We start from the raw sequence: 16,957 nt of genomic DNA, 5'->3' as shown, positions 1-16,957 counted from the left end.
CATACCGGCAGTGGTCAGAGGATGTAGGGATGTTGGATGTAGATTGCAGGTTTGTTTGGTTGTAGATTCTCGGGGTGTGTAAAGTGGGCATATATGAGAATTGCTGTGTAAGTAGGTAAACACACCGGGTAGCCTAACATATATATATATATATAGGCAAAATTTTGTTGTTGCTGTTGTCCTATATGTTGTTTATCATTATGACCAACTGAAAATTTGTACACGCGCAAATAATTTCTCAATGTAGTGTATGTGTTTGCAAAAAGGGGTAAACTGCAAAATTCAGCACAAATATGACAATTAAAATAGCTCTGGCTGTGTTTACAGTACGCGCAATATTACCATTATGAATCGAGAGGGGTTATTCATTCGCGAGATCGACGGTAACGAGGGGCCTCGTTTTCGGAGTTGAGAGAGAGAGAGAGAGAGAGAGAGAGAGAGAGAAAGGTTTCCTGCAGCATAATTTTCATATGGGAATCCTTGAAACAGTTTCCCCCTATAGTACACTATGTTGGCTTTTGTATTAATTGAGTTTACTAGTTTCAAATTTTCAACTTCCACAAGGATTTAGTTTAGTCGCACTCGAAAATTCAGTTACTCTTGTTTCAAATCAACTAACATATTTACCCACATTTTTTTTTTTTTTTTTTGCCTACCATTAAAAAAAGCGAAAATTAAATTTTTCTATCACAAACCAAAAGTATTTGTAACTGTGTGTTAAAAAAAAATTGCTTAGAGCAAACACTAGGTATTAATTTTACTAAATTTATATATTTATACTAAATCTATTTCATTTTTTTTTTATTATTTAATTTAGTTTATTAAAAATACATTAAACTTTATATAAAGTAATGGTATATTTTAAAATGTTTCAACAACATACCGCTTTTTACGAGTTAACCTGCCGATTTCCATATTTGCTTATTGTACACAATAATCCTTTTCAATTTAACCCAATTTCAACAAACACAAATTTCATAGTTTCAAATTCTGTTCTATTTAATAAATGATAATAATTTAATACATATGTATCTTTTATTAATAAATGAATTTCCAGTTGAGAGAAAATATGTTAATGCTTTTCATATACATTATAATTATAAATATCAATAATTCGATTATTGAATAAAATTAATTTACCGAAATTTGTTATTCCAAAAGACAAATGAAAATCAAATTTTTGGATTTTCTTTTAAGAATTAATAGATGTTCATAACTTATACGCAAGAATAATAATTAATTATAAAATCCTTTAATATCTTCTCATATGAGAAGAATGTAAAAAATTAACGAATTCGCGATACAAATTTTTAAATAATTGTTTTTAAAAGAAAATAATAGTTTTACTAAAAGACAATTTTTTTCCCCTTCACCTCTGCAAAATATAATAAATACTATACTACTGCGCATCAACATTTGGTCACCACGTGTTACACATGTTTACAATACGCAAGTGAATTAACTTTCACTATATGAATAATTGCAGAAAAATCCATTTATTATTTTGATGTTATTATACAGAAATACCTCTTAAAAGACGATAATAAAAAATTTTTAAATAATAAAATACTAGTAAAAAAAGAAAATATCTCTTACTATTTAAGATAATTAATTAAGATCTATTTTTACATTTAAAAAAATAATACCTTCATTAATTATTCCATAGCAAATAATCTATTTTTATAAAAATTTCTCGAAATTCATTCATTTATTAATTACATATTCAAATTAGAAAAATTTGCAAATAATAAAATACTAAATTATAATTTCCATTAAATAATTCAGAAACAATTTTAATTGGATTTCATCTTTTAAAATGCTTAAGTATTAAAATTTCAGTAACTAATTTTTATCCAATAACACCTGTTGTGAAACTAACAGATCTTACATGAGTGTTGAAAATAAATTTCCCTTTGTTTATCTAAATAACATCTAACAATCGAATTTAATGAGTTCATCAGTTCACTATGCACAAGACAATTAATTTGTCATTCACGAATTCACAAAACCACTATTATCACTTGGTTATATACAAATATAGAAGGAAACTACATATATATTTATATATATACGCAATGTGTCGCGGCAGCTGAACCGTTTGTTGAACTCGCGGGAATGATGCTGACTGGAACGCGTTTAACGCGATGTTGCCGATTCTGCAAACGTCAGCAACAAAATGAGAAAGAGAGTGGACAAACGTGTGACAGAATGAGAAAGTAAATAAGATGAAATCACTAAAAGTGAACGCGCGCGCGGGAAAGAGAGACAAAAAAAGACAATAAATACAGATAAAGATAGAACTGAAATGAGACAAAAAATAGACACATGGAAGGACAAACATACATGTGATTCATCGACAGGTAACTCTTTTTAAGAGGGGGGAACGAGTTGCTATGAGAACTTTTATATTTAAAAGAAAAAAAGAATCTCGAGTTAAGTACATATTTGTAACTCTTATACCATGTTGCCAAATGTATTCATTATTTAAAAACATGATAATGCCGAATTCCATTAAAAAAATTATTTATAATTGAAATTAAAAATTTTAAAATTATTGAAATTAATTTAAATAGTTAACTATTGAAATTAATTTAAACCAACTATTATAATTACATATATTTAATTTAATTCAATTCTTGTTAATTTAAGGCACAAATAATAACTGCGGTACTCTGTTCTGTAATTAGACGACTTCTTTTTTTTTTTGTTTAATCCTTTGACGAACATAATTCCACTAATTAAGCCATATAGACACAATAATTATTCATACATTTGAAGGGAACTTTGTTCCCGTGTAATCTGATTGAAATATGATATATATATATGTATTAGAATTGAAGGAAATAAATTTATTAATGAATTATTGTTGTTCGCATATATGTGCAATTTAAACAATAGTATTAAGTGATTTAAATTTCCCAAATTGATTTACAATATAGCGATTATTTTCAAAATCATTTTAGAATCCACATGTATAGCAATAACGAGGATATGCAACATTAATCTAAATCGGATTATAAATTTAATCCAATTTTTTTTAAGTTTACAAACAAAAATAATTTTGAAAATAAATAAAATATTTCAGTAATAATAATATTATTACTAAAATAAATGTCAATATTTTAGAATCACCACTATGAGAAAATAATTTGGTTTCATACTGAATTACAATTTTTGGTTCTTCAAAGTAGCCGTTGAAATTTTAAAGTAAAATTATTATTTATAAAAAATATATCTCTAACCTTAGCCAATGTTATAGAATTGGGAGGCTCAATTAAGAAACAAAAAAACTTTATTATATTAAACGATCGCGATTTTAAGAATTTCGAACACTCCCGTGACAGAAAAAAAATTACTAAAATTGACTTAAAAAAAGGAACACATTAAACACGGATAAATTTTACTTTTAAAATTACAAAATTTACATTCACATCTGAACAGATTAATACACGAATTGCAACTGATTAAATTTTGATTAGATTTTTCTTTCTCAAAAGATTTTAATAAAAATTTGATTAGGTATTATATTAATATAAAAATTATGATTTACAGTTTCGATAATTTCCAGTTTTCCCGATCAGTGGCTACCATGAATTCATTAATTGTTCTTCTCTTAGTTTGTGAGTCTTAAAATATTTTTGTCCATTTATATTTTTTAAATTTTTACCTCTTAATAAATACTTTATTCCCACTTTTTTCTACTTTGTGAAATTAAAAATAAAAATTTATAAATGATATATAGTATATAAAAAGAAAAGAAAAAACAGTGCAACACCTGCTTCACTTCTGTTTTCCAGAAAAGTAAAAAGGAAAATGTTAACATTGCGAGTTTACATCGCAAAAATGGGATCACTAGAAGAAAAAGTCCGTCACGCTTCCGCAGCTTTCTACGGAAGCTGTTGCTATATGGCTTGCAAGCTCATTGCTAGAGACTAAAACTTGTGAGAGAAAGAGGATTAATGTCGACGTCGAGACACAAAAAACTAACGCCATGACAAGGAAGATACTAAGTAAGTGCTTTAGTAAAGTTAAACATTAAAAACATTTTGCAACACATTATCGTAATGCATATTTTATTATTGACTTCATTTTAAATACACGGCGACAAAAAAAAGAAAGATAAAGAATTTAAATCCTTTTCCTCTGTGTGGTTTATTTTTATATAATTTTTAAAAAAATATGTTGCAATTTTAATAAAGGTTTATTTTTTAAGAAAAAGGCTCTCTACAAATTGTATTTTAAAAAAATTACTGTTTTACAAATATAGACATTTGTTTAGAAAAAAATTTGAAAAAAAATTTTTTCTTTTTAACAAATTATCTGTATTTGAAAAACTAAAAAAAAAATTTTAATATAATAGCATCGATTTCCAACTAGCAGCCACGCGACAACTAAATTAATTATATAAATATTTTTATAATTATTTACTTAAGTGTTTTTAATTTAATAAATAGTTGGGGTTGTTCACATACCACGTGGACAATTTTTTACTAATTTTTTTATGCCGGAGACATTAAAACGTTGAGGTATTTGAGCGAAATATTAAAATTTTTAATTTAACTTGACCTTCATACGATTATTTACTATTTCTACAATGATTCTTGTTATCTTATTTAAAGAAAGACAAAACATATGTTTATACAGCTGAGCTTTAAAGTTAGAGGAAGAACTATATATATATATTAAAATTACACCAGTAGTTAAGAGTCAAATTTTTAACTTTGCCTGCTTTAATTATAAAAGTTAAATAAAATTATTTGGTTCGCAACTATGATTTACGTATATTTTTTATTTTACACCTGCATTATATCCTTCGCTCAAACTTTTAAGGTAATTATAACATTTTTTAAAAAAAATATATATTTTTAAAAAATTGTTTTTGTGTTTAACTATATATTTTTGGAGTAAATATTTTTAAATTTATTAATTTTATCATTTGCAACAAACTAAATAATAATAAAACAATATGAATAATTATCTCAAAAGAAGAATAGCTTCTATAATTTAAGAATTCTTTCTTATGTAAAAATATGATTTCTAATTGTAAGAATAAAATCTTTAATTTTCTCAATGTATTCTAACTTGTTTTTTCATAAGGATTTAATTTTTTTTTTTCATTATTATATAAGCAAAAATTTTTACATTTTAAAAAGTTATCAACTGTACTTCTATGGGTTTTTGAAACTTAATTATTTAAAAAAATAGAAGAATATATTGCCAATATAAAACTATAATAATTTAAATACAATATATGTTTAGATTACGGATGTACTAAAGAAAGATAATCCAACATATGATGAAACTACTATATTTCCAGTTAATGTCTCAATTAACGATTCTATTCAAATTATTGACGTTACAACTTCTAATGAAACAGGTACAGTAACACCTGCTATCGATGTCGAAACTGACACTGACATTGTTAAAACAAAAATTAATAAAACTACAACAACAACTTCAACACCTCCTAAGAACGCTGTATCACAATTTCCAATAAAACAATTAGTAACATCAGTAATAACGAAAAAAATGTCATTCCCTTTCTTCGGATTACTATGGATGGGAATAAAAATATTAATGCCACAAAATATATCAGTCCCTGCAATGGGACACAGTATACCAATCCGTATATTTGGGTAAAGTTTGTTTGGAAAACATTATCTAATAACATCATTAATGTTTGATTAGAAACAATTGTTATTTATGATTTTTTCATAATGTACTATTACATTCTCATCATATAAAAAAGTATTATCATTTTTTAAGTTATTTTTATTTTATGTATATGAAATAATAAATTTAAAACCAAATAATGATTGACAATATTGTTATATTTATTAAAAATATTTAATTATTTATTATGTAAAGTTGTCCTCAAAGTGATTTTTAATTTTGAATGTCTGGTTAAATAAAAAAAAAGAAATAATATCTAGTTATGAATAATGAAGAAAACATAAATATATTATTGTAAAATAAAATTTATAACATTATAGAATATAAATTGTTATAAAAGCAATTTCTTACAAAATGGAACCTTAAGTTTTTAAATTAGTTTTTTTTTCCTTTTAGTTTTTGAATAAGAAGTGAATCTAAGGCGAAGGTTTATAGTTGAACAAAGGTGGATTTTTATTTGCATAAGAACAATTCGAGTTTTCTCTGCGCGCGTTTATTACCTTAAATTCACTCGCTAATGTTGCCATTCGAATAGAAAAGCAAAAAGCGAAGGTTCCATAGTGTGGCGTTTATTTTCGTGAAGCGGTCGCCATATAAATTTACGATCTCCAATGCACGTAATATATTTAAACTTGTTTTACGTTTATGCACAAAACAAAACTGAAGGCGTTTTACAAAGTAGATAATTCAACCAGACATTACAAATTATGAAACACTTTCAAAATAAATACATTATTCAGTTTAACAAAATTAATGCCTGAGCTTTATATATACACACACACATAGATGAAAAATTCGCCAGTTTCTACTAATTCAATTCACCAAATTTACTGTTTCGACAATTGACTGTAATTTTAAAACGATCATTGACAAACAATGGAAATATATAGAATTTGATTCTATTACCACATAATCAAAGAATTAATACTGGGAAAAAATTTATTTGATTGAAATAATTGGTTACTTGCAACTATTATAAAATAAACATTTATAGTAATAGATTATTTGAATCAAATAAATTTTTTTTTTTCAATCTAATTTATGACAATGAGAAATATTAAATTTATTTGATTTTTAAACCGGTTCCAAATGTTTATTTACGTAAAACAAGTCACTTTACATTTATGTAAATTTTTTTTTTCGGGGGAGAAAAATTCAACAACGAACGAAAAATGTGTCTCTATTGAAAAGCGGAAATTCGAACCACTGTTTGACAATAGTAAGAACCTACATCTAGCCAAAGTATAGAAAAGAGGCTCTGTCGAAAGCTCTTCCCACAAGTTCCATTTACGATTATTCCACATTTCTTCAGCGATGGGATCTGGAGCAACGGTTCTTTGACTGTTATGCTTCTCTTAAAATCTGGATATCGTGGAGCGACACTCGTTCCCGGGAAATTGCATTTTGAGCCAAATTCTAAAAGCGGGGAGGAAAAGAAGCGTTAGAGAAATAGAAAAAAGAAAAAAAAATAGAGAGACCAGAATATGAAAGTATAAAAGGAAAAACCAGGTGAAAATGAAACGAGAAAGAAATGTCCTCTATGAAGACCATATCGAGACATGACAGAAAATCGAAAAAAACGGATAGAATAGAGGAATATTTTTCAAAAAAAAAAAAAAAAATAATCATCTCAATTGATCCACAAAATTGTTTCCTATTTTATAATATCCTATTGTTTTCCATTATTAATATATATCGCTTTCACTTCTCTCCCTCTTTCTCATATTTTTGTATTATATATCTTTGCGAGCTTATTTCCTTCTGTACCACCATAAAAAGGTGAAATGCGAAACTTCTATATTTCTTCCAGACAAAATTTAAATTCCACGAGAATGGAGATTCAATCGACGGTAGGTGTATGTGTGTGTGTGGCATGAAATCCAATGCCATAATGGAATTTCTATTATTACTATTGAAGAAATACACATTCACTATATTTGTTTTCATGACTCACTCAAGTGTCGCAAATTTTTAAAGTACCTTTCTTCAAGAAACTTTGTTTCAAACACGTAGGTATACCAGGGAATTTATATTTTATTCTCAAAAATAAGAATTAGATTTCATACAAAAAAAATTCAGATGAAAAATGTATGATATGCAAATTTCTAACTGCCTAATACTGTTTACTAAAATGTACGAAATGCAAATTATAATAATTTATACTAATGAGTCTTATAAAGAATTAAAGTCAAAATTTGAATTTTTGGAAATATTTTCGAAAAATACGATTTTGTTACAATTAAATTTCGCCTGAATAAAAAACCAATATATAAAAAAAATTTTATATACCAAAAGTAAGTTAACAAATTTTCCTCAATAACATTGAGGAACATCAATTACTTACTAAAAAAAATTTATCATCCAAGTGACTAAACATCATCTCTTGAAGAGATGATTTTTATTTCTCGAATTATATTATAATTTTTACGATTCTTTTTTTTTTGCTATAGACGGGCCATTACTATATTTTATATCTCTTTTGAGATTGGTTCGATAAAGTCTATTCGAAATAAAAAATTTGCAAAACGGTTGTACAAAAAAAATACGAATTTCTTGACACAAGTGATTTTTCATGCGTGGAAGATGAAAACGATGAAAAATATGTGTGTTCAAAATGGAATAGTTATATATTTTATATATATATATATATACATATATACAATACGATTATCGTGTGAATGAATCGTCAACGCGAAGTAGTGAAAAATTTTCATAGCCCCATAAAGAACGGATCTTTGTTCGCAATGAAATCACCTATAGATTGACCATTCCTCTCAACTCCCCCCCCCTCCCCTCTGTCTCTCTCTTTTTTTTCCTAGGGCATAATGCGGTAAACATTTATGCGTTATCGATGATGCGTGTGGACCGATGAAGTTTCCCTAAAGGGTTTATTGCTCTTTTATATGGGATTCTCGTACAGAATTTACGAGTTTTTGGAAAGTTATAACTTTCTGGCCCGCAGCATCAAATCTGATAAATGCATGTGTATATCTATATTTCTCTATAGTCAATATGTTATATCTTTTAATAGAGTTTGTAATAATCTATATTATAAAATATTTTTTTAGAAAAAGTGAAATATAAAAATAAAAAAATAACTAAATTGTTCTTTATAAAAACTTCATTTACTCTATGAATGGCTCTTATGTAAAAAAAAAAAAAAATACCTGCTTAAATAATATAAAATTTCAGTCATTTTAATTTGAAAGCATTTTTAATTAGAAAATACCTTATGCGAGTTCAACATTCTCAAATATAGATATATATATAAAACTCTGAAAATAGACTCTTTTCTCATATTTTCTTTCACGTCATTCATATCTTGTAACAGAAAAATAGTTCAACATAAAATTTACAAGAGGTTGCATTTCGAGATAATTTTATCTTCAAAAAGGAGTCATTAATGAAGGTAAAAAAAAACTGCAATTATTTATATGACAGGTAAAGTAATAGCTTGCTAGTTGTAATTCCGTATAGTCGATATCACAATTCTAATTAGATCTGGTTTTACCACAGTGGTAGATATTGAACATGTATTTAGAGAGCAAAGATTCTATAATGATCATCTTCGTAATTATAAAGTTCGATTATAAAAAACATCAAAAATATGTTCAATTATTGTTACATCTTTTCAGTATAATTATTCTTTGAATAATACTTTATTCTAAAAGAGCTTGCGTAATTAAAAGAAAATATCAATAGAATACTTCTATATAATGATGATAAAAAAATATGCACAGAAAAAGAATTATTTGATTCAAATAATCGATTACTTTACTATATTATTAAATAAATATTTATATCAAATTATAATCCTATATCAAAACAATGGACCATTATTGTATGATAATTTTTGAAAAATTGATTTTTTTAAAGATACAAAAGATTAAAAAATTGGAAATATAAATGTAGTGAAAAATCATATATATGAGAAATAACAAATGAATTTTGAGAAATGCATCAGAGACAAAGATTAATGCAATAGAGCGCGGGATTTTGAAAAGAGATATTTGACGTTCAGTGACGTTGCGTGGTTAATGATGAACGATAATTAAGACTGACGAATGTGCATAACAGGACGAAGGCTAATTAGATCCGACAAATCGATCCGAGATACATGTATGAATAATAGGATTTCAAAATTAGAATTTATAATGAGACATGACCTATTCATGATTTTGAATTGCTTTTAGATTAACAGGATTATAGTTTTATATAGAAACAAGTTGCACCCCTCCCCCTGGCTATATTAACATATAATCGATATATAATCGACAGATTATATCATTGATATAGTTTTCACACTAGATTACACGAAAATACTTCTATCATTTATTAAAAAATATATCAAATTATCATTCAATGGAAATTTCAATTAAAATTTGTCAAAATTTATGTTGTTAATTCATGTATACAAGCAAACGCCATTATACAATTATTCCAATTGTGGACTCAAAATTATTTCGTATATCATATTTATAGACATATCGATTGTAATCATTTTCCATAAATTTTATGAAATTATCAAATTATTAAATTATTATTATTATTAGTATTTTTATTATTATTATTATTATAAAGTAATAAATCGTGTTAATGAAAAGTAATTTTAAAGTGACAGAAAATGAATTTAAAATAATAAATTATTTACATATAAATGGAAAGATTTTACAAAATGTTGGGATTTTTTCATTTAAATATCCTATACTTATACATTAACTTGGGAGAAACTTAATTTTCGTTTCATGAGGAACTGTATTTTAGATTCGAGAACGGAAAAGCGGAAGGTAATTTGAGATAATTATTCCCAATGGGAGGATGGATAAATTCGAGCAGACAGTTCTTACATGAGAAATTCGCATTTTGAGAGATGTAACTATTCTCTCAGGACGAAACATCTGATATAAATTTCGATTTCTACTAAAATGTATATGTATTCTAACTAAATTATATGATTCTCATAGTCTTTAACTAAACCTTGTCATGATGAAATCAATACTATTTTAAATAATACCTGTTTTTTTATTATTTCCAATTTAAAGAGAAAATAAAATCTACACAAGAGTTATAACTAACATAATTTACAAATTATCGGAGGAAATCCAAACGAGTTGTTTCCATATAATGCAAACAAAATCGTTTTTGAGGTAACGAGATAAGTTTCACTGATGCAGTTTACGTTCCTTCAATTCATGATCGTTTTAAAGAAAAGTTTTGTAAAACTTTTAAGAAAACACTGACTCAGTATCTCTCTATTTTCAACAAAAACCTTTATCTTTCAACAATTTCCTAACTATTCAAAGAACACAATTCAAAATAAATCACGTTAAAAATTTTTCTTTTAAATATATAAAGTATTTTATCATATAAAATATTGACAATATTTTTCTATTGCCGTTTCATGTACATTAATAAAAACGTTATAAATTTTGGACAAAATTCGAAAAAAAAATTGTTCAAAGCACTGATTACAGTTTCAGATACACGAGGGACCAAGAAAATTGAATGTCTAGAATGAAAACTTGGACAAGATGGATGTGCGAGAGAGGAAGAAAAAGATAAGATAGAAATTAAATGAATGAGAGCAACTTGGTTGATTCGGATATAGTAATGATCTTCTTATATATATATATATATATATATATATAAAATCTTCAAGAGAAAAAGAGAGGTGGAGAAGCTTTTAAACAATGCCGCCAATTTTTTTGCGGGAATGAAACGCAAAAGCAGAAAAGTGGAAAGAAAGAAAAGTGGAAAGATTACAGGTTACATGGTTACAGAAAACTGATTCAAGCAGCTGGTTCAGAAAGTATATATATAACCGTTCTTTTTCTAGGAGAAAAGCTGGTTTCAATTTATCCGCGTCACGCCCTGACTTTCTACTACCACACCAACCACCACCCCCTTTTCCTTCCTTCCTACAAACCTCTCTACATGCCCCGTTGGACTCATCTCGCCCCAAGGATAACCAACTAATTAAAACTTTTACTCAAAAACCACCTTCTTATTTCTACAGTGTTGAGCAAAGTCGACCAAAGACTTGCAATATATTTATGTCATTAAACATTGTTCAACGCGTAATAGACACAATTTTCATTTATATAATAAATTATCTACAACATTTGAAAAATCAAAAATTTTCAACTTTTTTATAAAATCAAATTGCTATAAAAATTATTAAATTTCAAAATAAAAGATTCTGAAAAAAATGTTACACTGTCGGAAAATGCAACTTTGAAACCTTTAAAAATGATGAATTTAAAAATATAATACGAATTGAGATCCAATTAAGATATGAGATAAAAATAAGAAAAGTTTTCGTGACAAGTTCTTGGGCAAGTTTTGACAAAGATGAACTTTGCCAGCATTTACATACCAACGGAACATTCTATCCTTCCTTACTCGCATAGTCTTTCTCTCACACTGTAATAACCAAGAATCTTCATGAAAATTCTCATACTTGTCACTAAGGAGAGAATAGCATGAGATAAGCCCCCTTAGGGGGTTTAATATAGTTCCTAAAGTTTCGGATTTGCCACGCAGTCAGTCATTAAAAAGCAAGATTCAAAAGATATTCCCATCTCTCTAATATAAATTCGATTCATTTCTGTTTTCACATGAAACTCACTGTTAAATTGCATCTAAAACACTACTCAAAGACATATCTTTTCTATAAATAGATATTGAATAAAATTTCTTCAATTTATTTTCATACAAAATGTTTTCCAAATTATATGATAATAATTTTCCAAATTTTATACATTTTAATAAAACAATGTAAAAAAAGTAGTAAAAAATTAATGAAAACAAGCGAGGAAATTAGTTGAAATAGAACGAGTGAATTAAAAAGAGTTGAACTTACTTGAAAGTTACTTTTAACTTTCAGAAATTTTCAGCGAATCCAGAGCGAACAATTATTTATCATTACAATGGCTAGTATAATTAAGAAGTCGACCTAGGGCAAACCTCTTGGAGCATCGATAGATTTCTAAACTTGAAAGTTTACCCCGAATTGCTACGGATTTCCCTAAGGGTTAGAGGGGGCATGCGAAAGGGGAAATAGTAAGCGGAAAAGCCAAACAGCATCTCTAAAACCGGAAATGGCAGAGAGTGAGTAAACCTAAAGGTCCTAAGAGTCTTGGGAGTTCAGTAATTATATTTCGGTAAAGTTTAACTAATCTTGTCACTCTCTCTCTCTCTCTGTAATTAGACTCCTCAAAACTGACCATAAGTACACGTTAAATTACCGTTTAATTAAACAATTTATATAATTGATAATTGTTCTAAATATTTTTCATATTTTCTCAAATAAGGTGTAAAATATAAATGCGAACAAATAAATTTACTATCTTTTCAAAAGTTAATTTAAAAATAAAATAGAACAAAATTTGAAGAATATAATGTAAATCGAAATTAATGGGGATCATTTTGTCACTTTGATATATGTAAGAAACAGTAAAATCTTGTACGGCATTGAGCCAAGTGCCTATAGTCTGAAGTTCGTTCAGCTTCCAACATATTCTAATTTCCAGGAACATAAATAACATTTATCCTCTAATTACGTGGCTCAGAGCTCTTCTATTCTAATTCTCGAGCTTTATTACGAAAGCGGCAGATTATTATGAAAACGCATACATTATATGTATATATGTGTCGTTACGGTGGGTGCTTCTCTTCTTCTAATCCTGTTTAACATGCGTTGACATAGAAACACACGGACCGTATAACGTCTTTCATTCAATATCTTATACAAAATATATATATATATTTTTTACCCTCTCCCAACTGTACATATAATATTATTCTTATTCAACGCAGTCTTTCATTTTCCACTACGGAAAGCACGAAACATTCTTTGACGTAGTTTTCGATTTAAATGTTAATCTCAAAAGTCTTTGTTCTACACTCTCGTTTACGAGGTTTTTCCATTAAATGAGACACCCGCGTTGCTTTAAACGCTACAATTGAATTTAGAATTTAAATGATCAACACTGAGCCATCTAGATAGTGAAAGATTCAAATCTTTTTACAAACTTTTTACAAAATCTTTTATAAAACGCTTTGCCACAGATTTTCAATTTAAAAGTTTTCAACTCTTTTTCCTATAGGCCAATTTTCACGAATTGTTTCCCCCCCTCCCCCCCATTCTATTTTCCATGAAAGAAAGTGTGGTAAGAAAAAGTTTGTTTAAAAAAAGAAAAGAGAAAAAACACGTACATACTAAAGCCAGACAAATTCAAAATAAAATGTTGAAGAACGTCAGAAAACAGAACACCAGTATCTTGAGAATTTTGAAAGTTACATGAAGCTGCCACGAAAGAAATTGCAAAGTTTTGTTAAAATATTGAAAACTTTAGGGACGTATTAAAAAAGAAAGGGAATGAAAATAAAACTTTAAAGGGAAAAAAAAGAGAAAAAAAGGACAAATTGAACAAAAAGAAAATTAAAAAGAAAAAAGAAGTAAAACATTAAAGACAAATGTTAAAAAAAATGTCAAGAAAGCAGAAAAAGATTTTAAAACGAGAGAAACGACATTGATTCAAAAAATAAAGATGAAAAAAAAGATAAAACAGTGATAAAAAAAGATGTTAAAAAAAGGAGAAAAAAAGTCTATAAAACACAGATATATTGAGAAAAGAATAAAAATATTGGAAAAGACAAAGAAAGACATTGAAAAGGAAAGAAAAGAAAAATTGAAAATAACTTCTCATAAATTGTATAATATGAAACAATTCCAAAAGTTTCAAAACGTCCCTAAAACGATCAAACATGAAACCGTGAAAACTTCGCCTATATGTATATATATATATACCTATAGGAAAAATTCAAGAATTTTCCAACAAAAATATATTACAACTTTACAATATTTTTCTCTAAAAACTTTTGAAACCAATAAAAGAACAAAAAACGAGTAAAAAGAATTTTTAAAAGAAAACCCGTTAAATTCAACAGATTTTCTTTTCTTTTTGATAATTGAAGAAACTTCATTGAAAAGAATTTTGAAAACAATTTCGAAAAATATAAAAATATTTTTCACATAACTAGATTTTGCGACTTTATACGTACTAAATTTCAATAATATCCTTCAATTTTTCTCAAGTCAAATATCAATTTCATTAAACTTTTTCAAAAATGCATTTATGTGCAAAAATCTATTAATCTAAAATCTCTTTTCATTCACAAAAAAAACTAATGTTTTTGTTATGAATTTTTATCAGTAGATTTATATTTCGCGCCTAGAATCCACTCTACTTTATCGACCCTAAATAGATAGTAAACTCGCTAAATAATATTAATGTTAGAATTTTTCTAATTAAAATTTGAAAAATGTACTAACAATTTTTTTCTACAAAACAATATTGTATAGAAATAAAAAATGTTAACAAAGAATATATTTATTGTATAGAGAATTTTTTTTCTCAAATAATTTAATAAAGAACTCTATTTTTCACAAAGAATTCTCATATGTTGTGAAAGGGAAATTTTTTCTAAAAGTAGAACAAAAAAAAAAAAAAAGAATATAATAATAACCCCCAAGAAAGGGTGTACTCACCATGAAGAGTGGGCGGACTGGGTTGGAATCGATGGCAGTGCACCGGGTGGCAGTGACCTCCTGATTGTTTGGCAGCATCCTCTTTGACCGGAAGTAACCTCGGAGCAGCATGGAGTTGTATTAGTGCCACACACATGACGTGACGATGACGATGACGACGATGGATTCGCATTATAATCAATCACGGAAGCGCGCACTTTGGGCCTTAAAAGAGGCGACGTTGAAAAACTGTCTCTTTGTGCAGAAGTTGAACTACTTGAACTACTTGAACCGGGACTACCACCAAGGCGTCCCGGTGATGGATAAGCAAAACCACGTAACCGGAAATGCGTTTGATGATAGGCAAATCCTGGTGGTGGTAGTCGATAATGATGATGAAACCCCAAATCACGTCTCATATAAGGATCACCTGGATCTGTCACTGGCACATAACGATCAGCTGGTGTATGTGCGCTTGGTGGCACATATCTGTCTACATATCTGTCCGGATATAGAACTTCCGGTGGTGGTTGTGGCACATATCTGTAGATTAAATTATTTTCAAATTAAGAAAAACAAATTACTTTTCAATCAAGTCTTGAAATTGCAAGATTTAGATTTGTAACTGCTAAATCCTATTTCCTAACTTTCGTTTTTTGTGTAAACAATAAAAATTACTCTTCTATTATTTAATTATTTATTATTCTGTTATATTTGTAATCAAAATTAATTGTGTTGTTATCGCAGGTATTTTTATAAGTGGAAACCTAATTGTCACTCTTATTTCGCATATCTATTACTTCTATTTGTTGCCACTACGCTGCGCTGTATTCTAAAAGTGTATTTCTGTTCACTATCTCAGGAAAAATTTATGCAGAACTTGATTGGTCACTACCAGTAGAAAAACTAATTTCCCATTATAAACGACCAATCAAGATCTGCATTTATAGAGTTTGCATGCAAAAACTGTAACCGCATTAACTTCTTACTTTATTTTTGAAAAAAATTATTTCATAATTGTTATATTAGTCAATAATTATTAAATGTCCATTACAGAACAAAAATAATTTAAATTTTCTTTTCAAAAAAAATGAATTTATAAAACATCACAAATTGTTAATAGAACTTAAAAAATTAATTTACAAAAAATAAAAGAAATTTAAAACTATTTAATTTAACATCTAACGAGGGGTGAAAAAACTTATTGCATTTTACAGCAAATAGCTTCGCAATCCATACAAGTTATCAAGAATTCTAGGGATGGTTTCAAAGCTCGTATTTTGTACTTTGTGCTTAAAGTGTTTCACATTCTTTAAAAGGTTATTTCTAGAGCGTGACATTTTTTTTAGCTTTCTTTAGCGCACTGTAAATTAGATTTTGCTTTTTAAAATGAAAAGAAGTCTTTGGAAAAATAATGTCAAAGACAAATAATAATGTAATTAAACAAAACAGTTTAGCCTCTTAAATTATAAAAGTATATATATTTATAATAATGACAAAAGAGAAAAAGGCAAGTTAAGCTACTTATTTTTTTTTTTTTTTGTAATTTTTTCAAGACAAAGCAAATAAAACCTTTCTGATCTGTAAAATCTTAATTGTAAAAAGTTATTTTTGGAAAGTAATTTAATTTTTCTAACAAAAGCCTTCAAATTCTCCGCTTTTATAATTGATAAAAGAGCAAAGAAAACAATTTTCAATTAAAATGAACAATGAAATTTGTCTATTTCTGGAATTCTTGGATTATTTTCTAGT

General features: G+C 27.3%; 2 protein-coding genes across 7 annotated transcripts in view; one reads left to right on the top strand and one right to left on the bottom strand.

The window, feature by feature from the left end:
* Positions 1–16,957, bottom strand: part of LOC127278814 (inactive rhomboid protein 1) — a 174,160-nt gene that overhangs the window by 99,380 nt on the left and 57,823 nt on the right. For all 6 annotated transcript variants that reach the window (XM_051300715.1, XM_051300716.1, XM_051300714.1 and 3 more), the window contains one exon: positions 15,227–15,748. In XM_051300715.1, coding sequence (XP_051156672.1) covers positions 15,227–15,748 — 522 coding nt within the window. The remainder of the gene's footprint in view (positions 1–15,226; positions 15,749–16,957) is intronic.
* Positions 4,690–5,823, top strand: LOC127278820 (uncharacterized). The gene is made up of 2 exons (XM_051300730.1): positions 4,690–4,830; positions 5,260–5,823. Exons 1-2 carry the CDS (start codon positions 4,771–4,773, stop codon positions 5,638–5,640), a joined length of 441 nt encoding a protein of 146 aa, XP_051156687.1. The 5' UTR covers positions 4,690–4,770; the 3' UTR covers positions 5,641–5,823.

The sequence above is a fragment of the Leptopilina boulardi genome, unplaced genomic scaffold (assembly GCF_019393585.1).
Source record: "Leptopilina boulardi isolate dan_hultmark-lab unplaced genomic scaffold, ZJU_Lbou_2.1 LbouV2_211, whole genome shotgun sequence".
NCBI classification, from domain to species: Eukaryota; Metazoa; Arthropoda; class Insecta; order Hymenoptera; family Figitidae; genus Leptopilina; species Leptopilina boulardi.
The sequence above is the reverse complement of the archived record's forward strand: the minus strand, read 5'-3'. Positions and strand labels throughout refer to the sequence as shown.

Bases quoted from the DNA above. Each gene is read 5' to 3' on its own strand.
- LOC127278820 (XM_051300730.1), top strand. From the start codon at position 4,771: ATGATTTACGTATATTTTTTATTTTACACCTGCATTATATCCTTCGCT. The intron at 4,831-5,259 runs GTAATTATAACA...ATATATGTTTAG, and splicing joins CCTTCGCTCAAACTTTTAAG to ATTACGGATGTACTAAAGAA.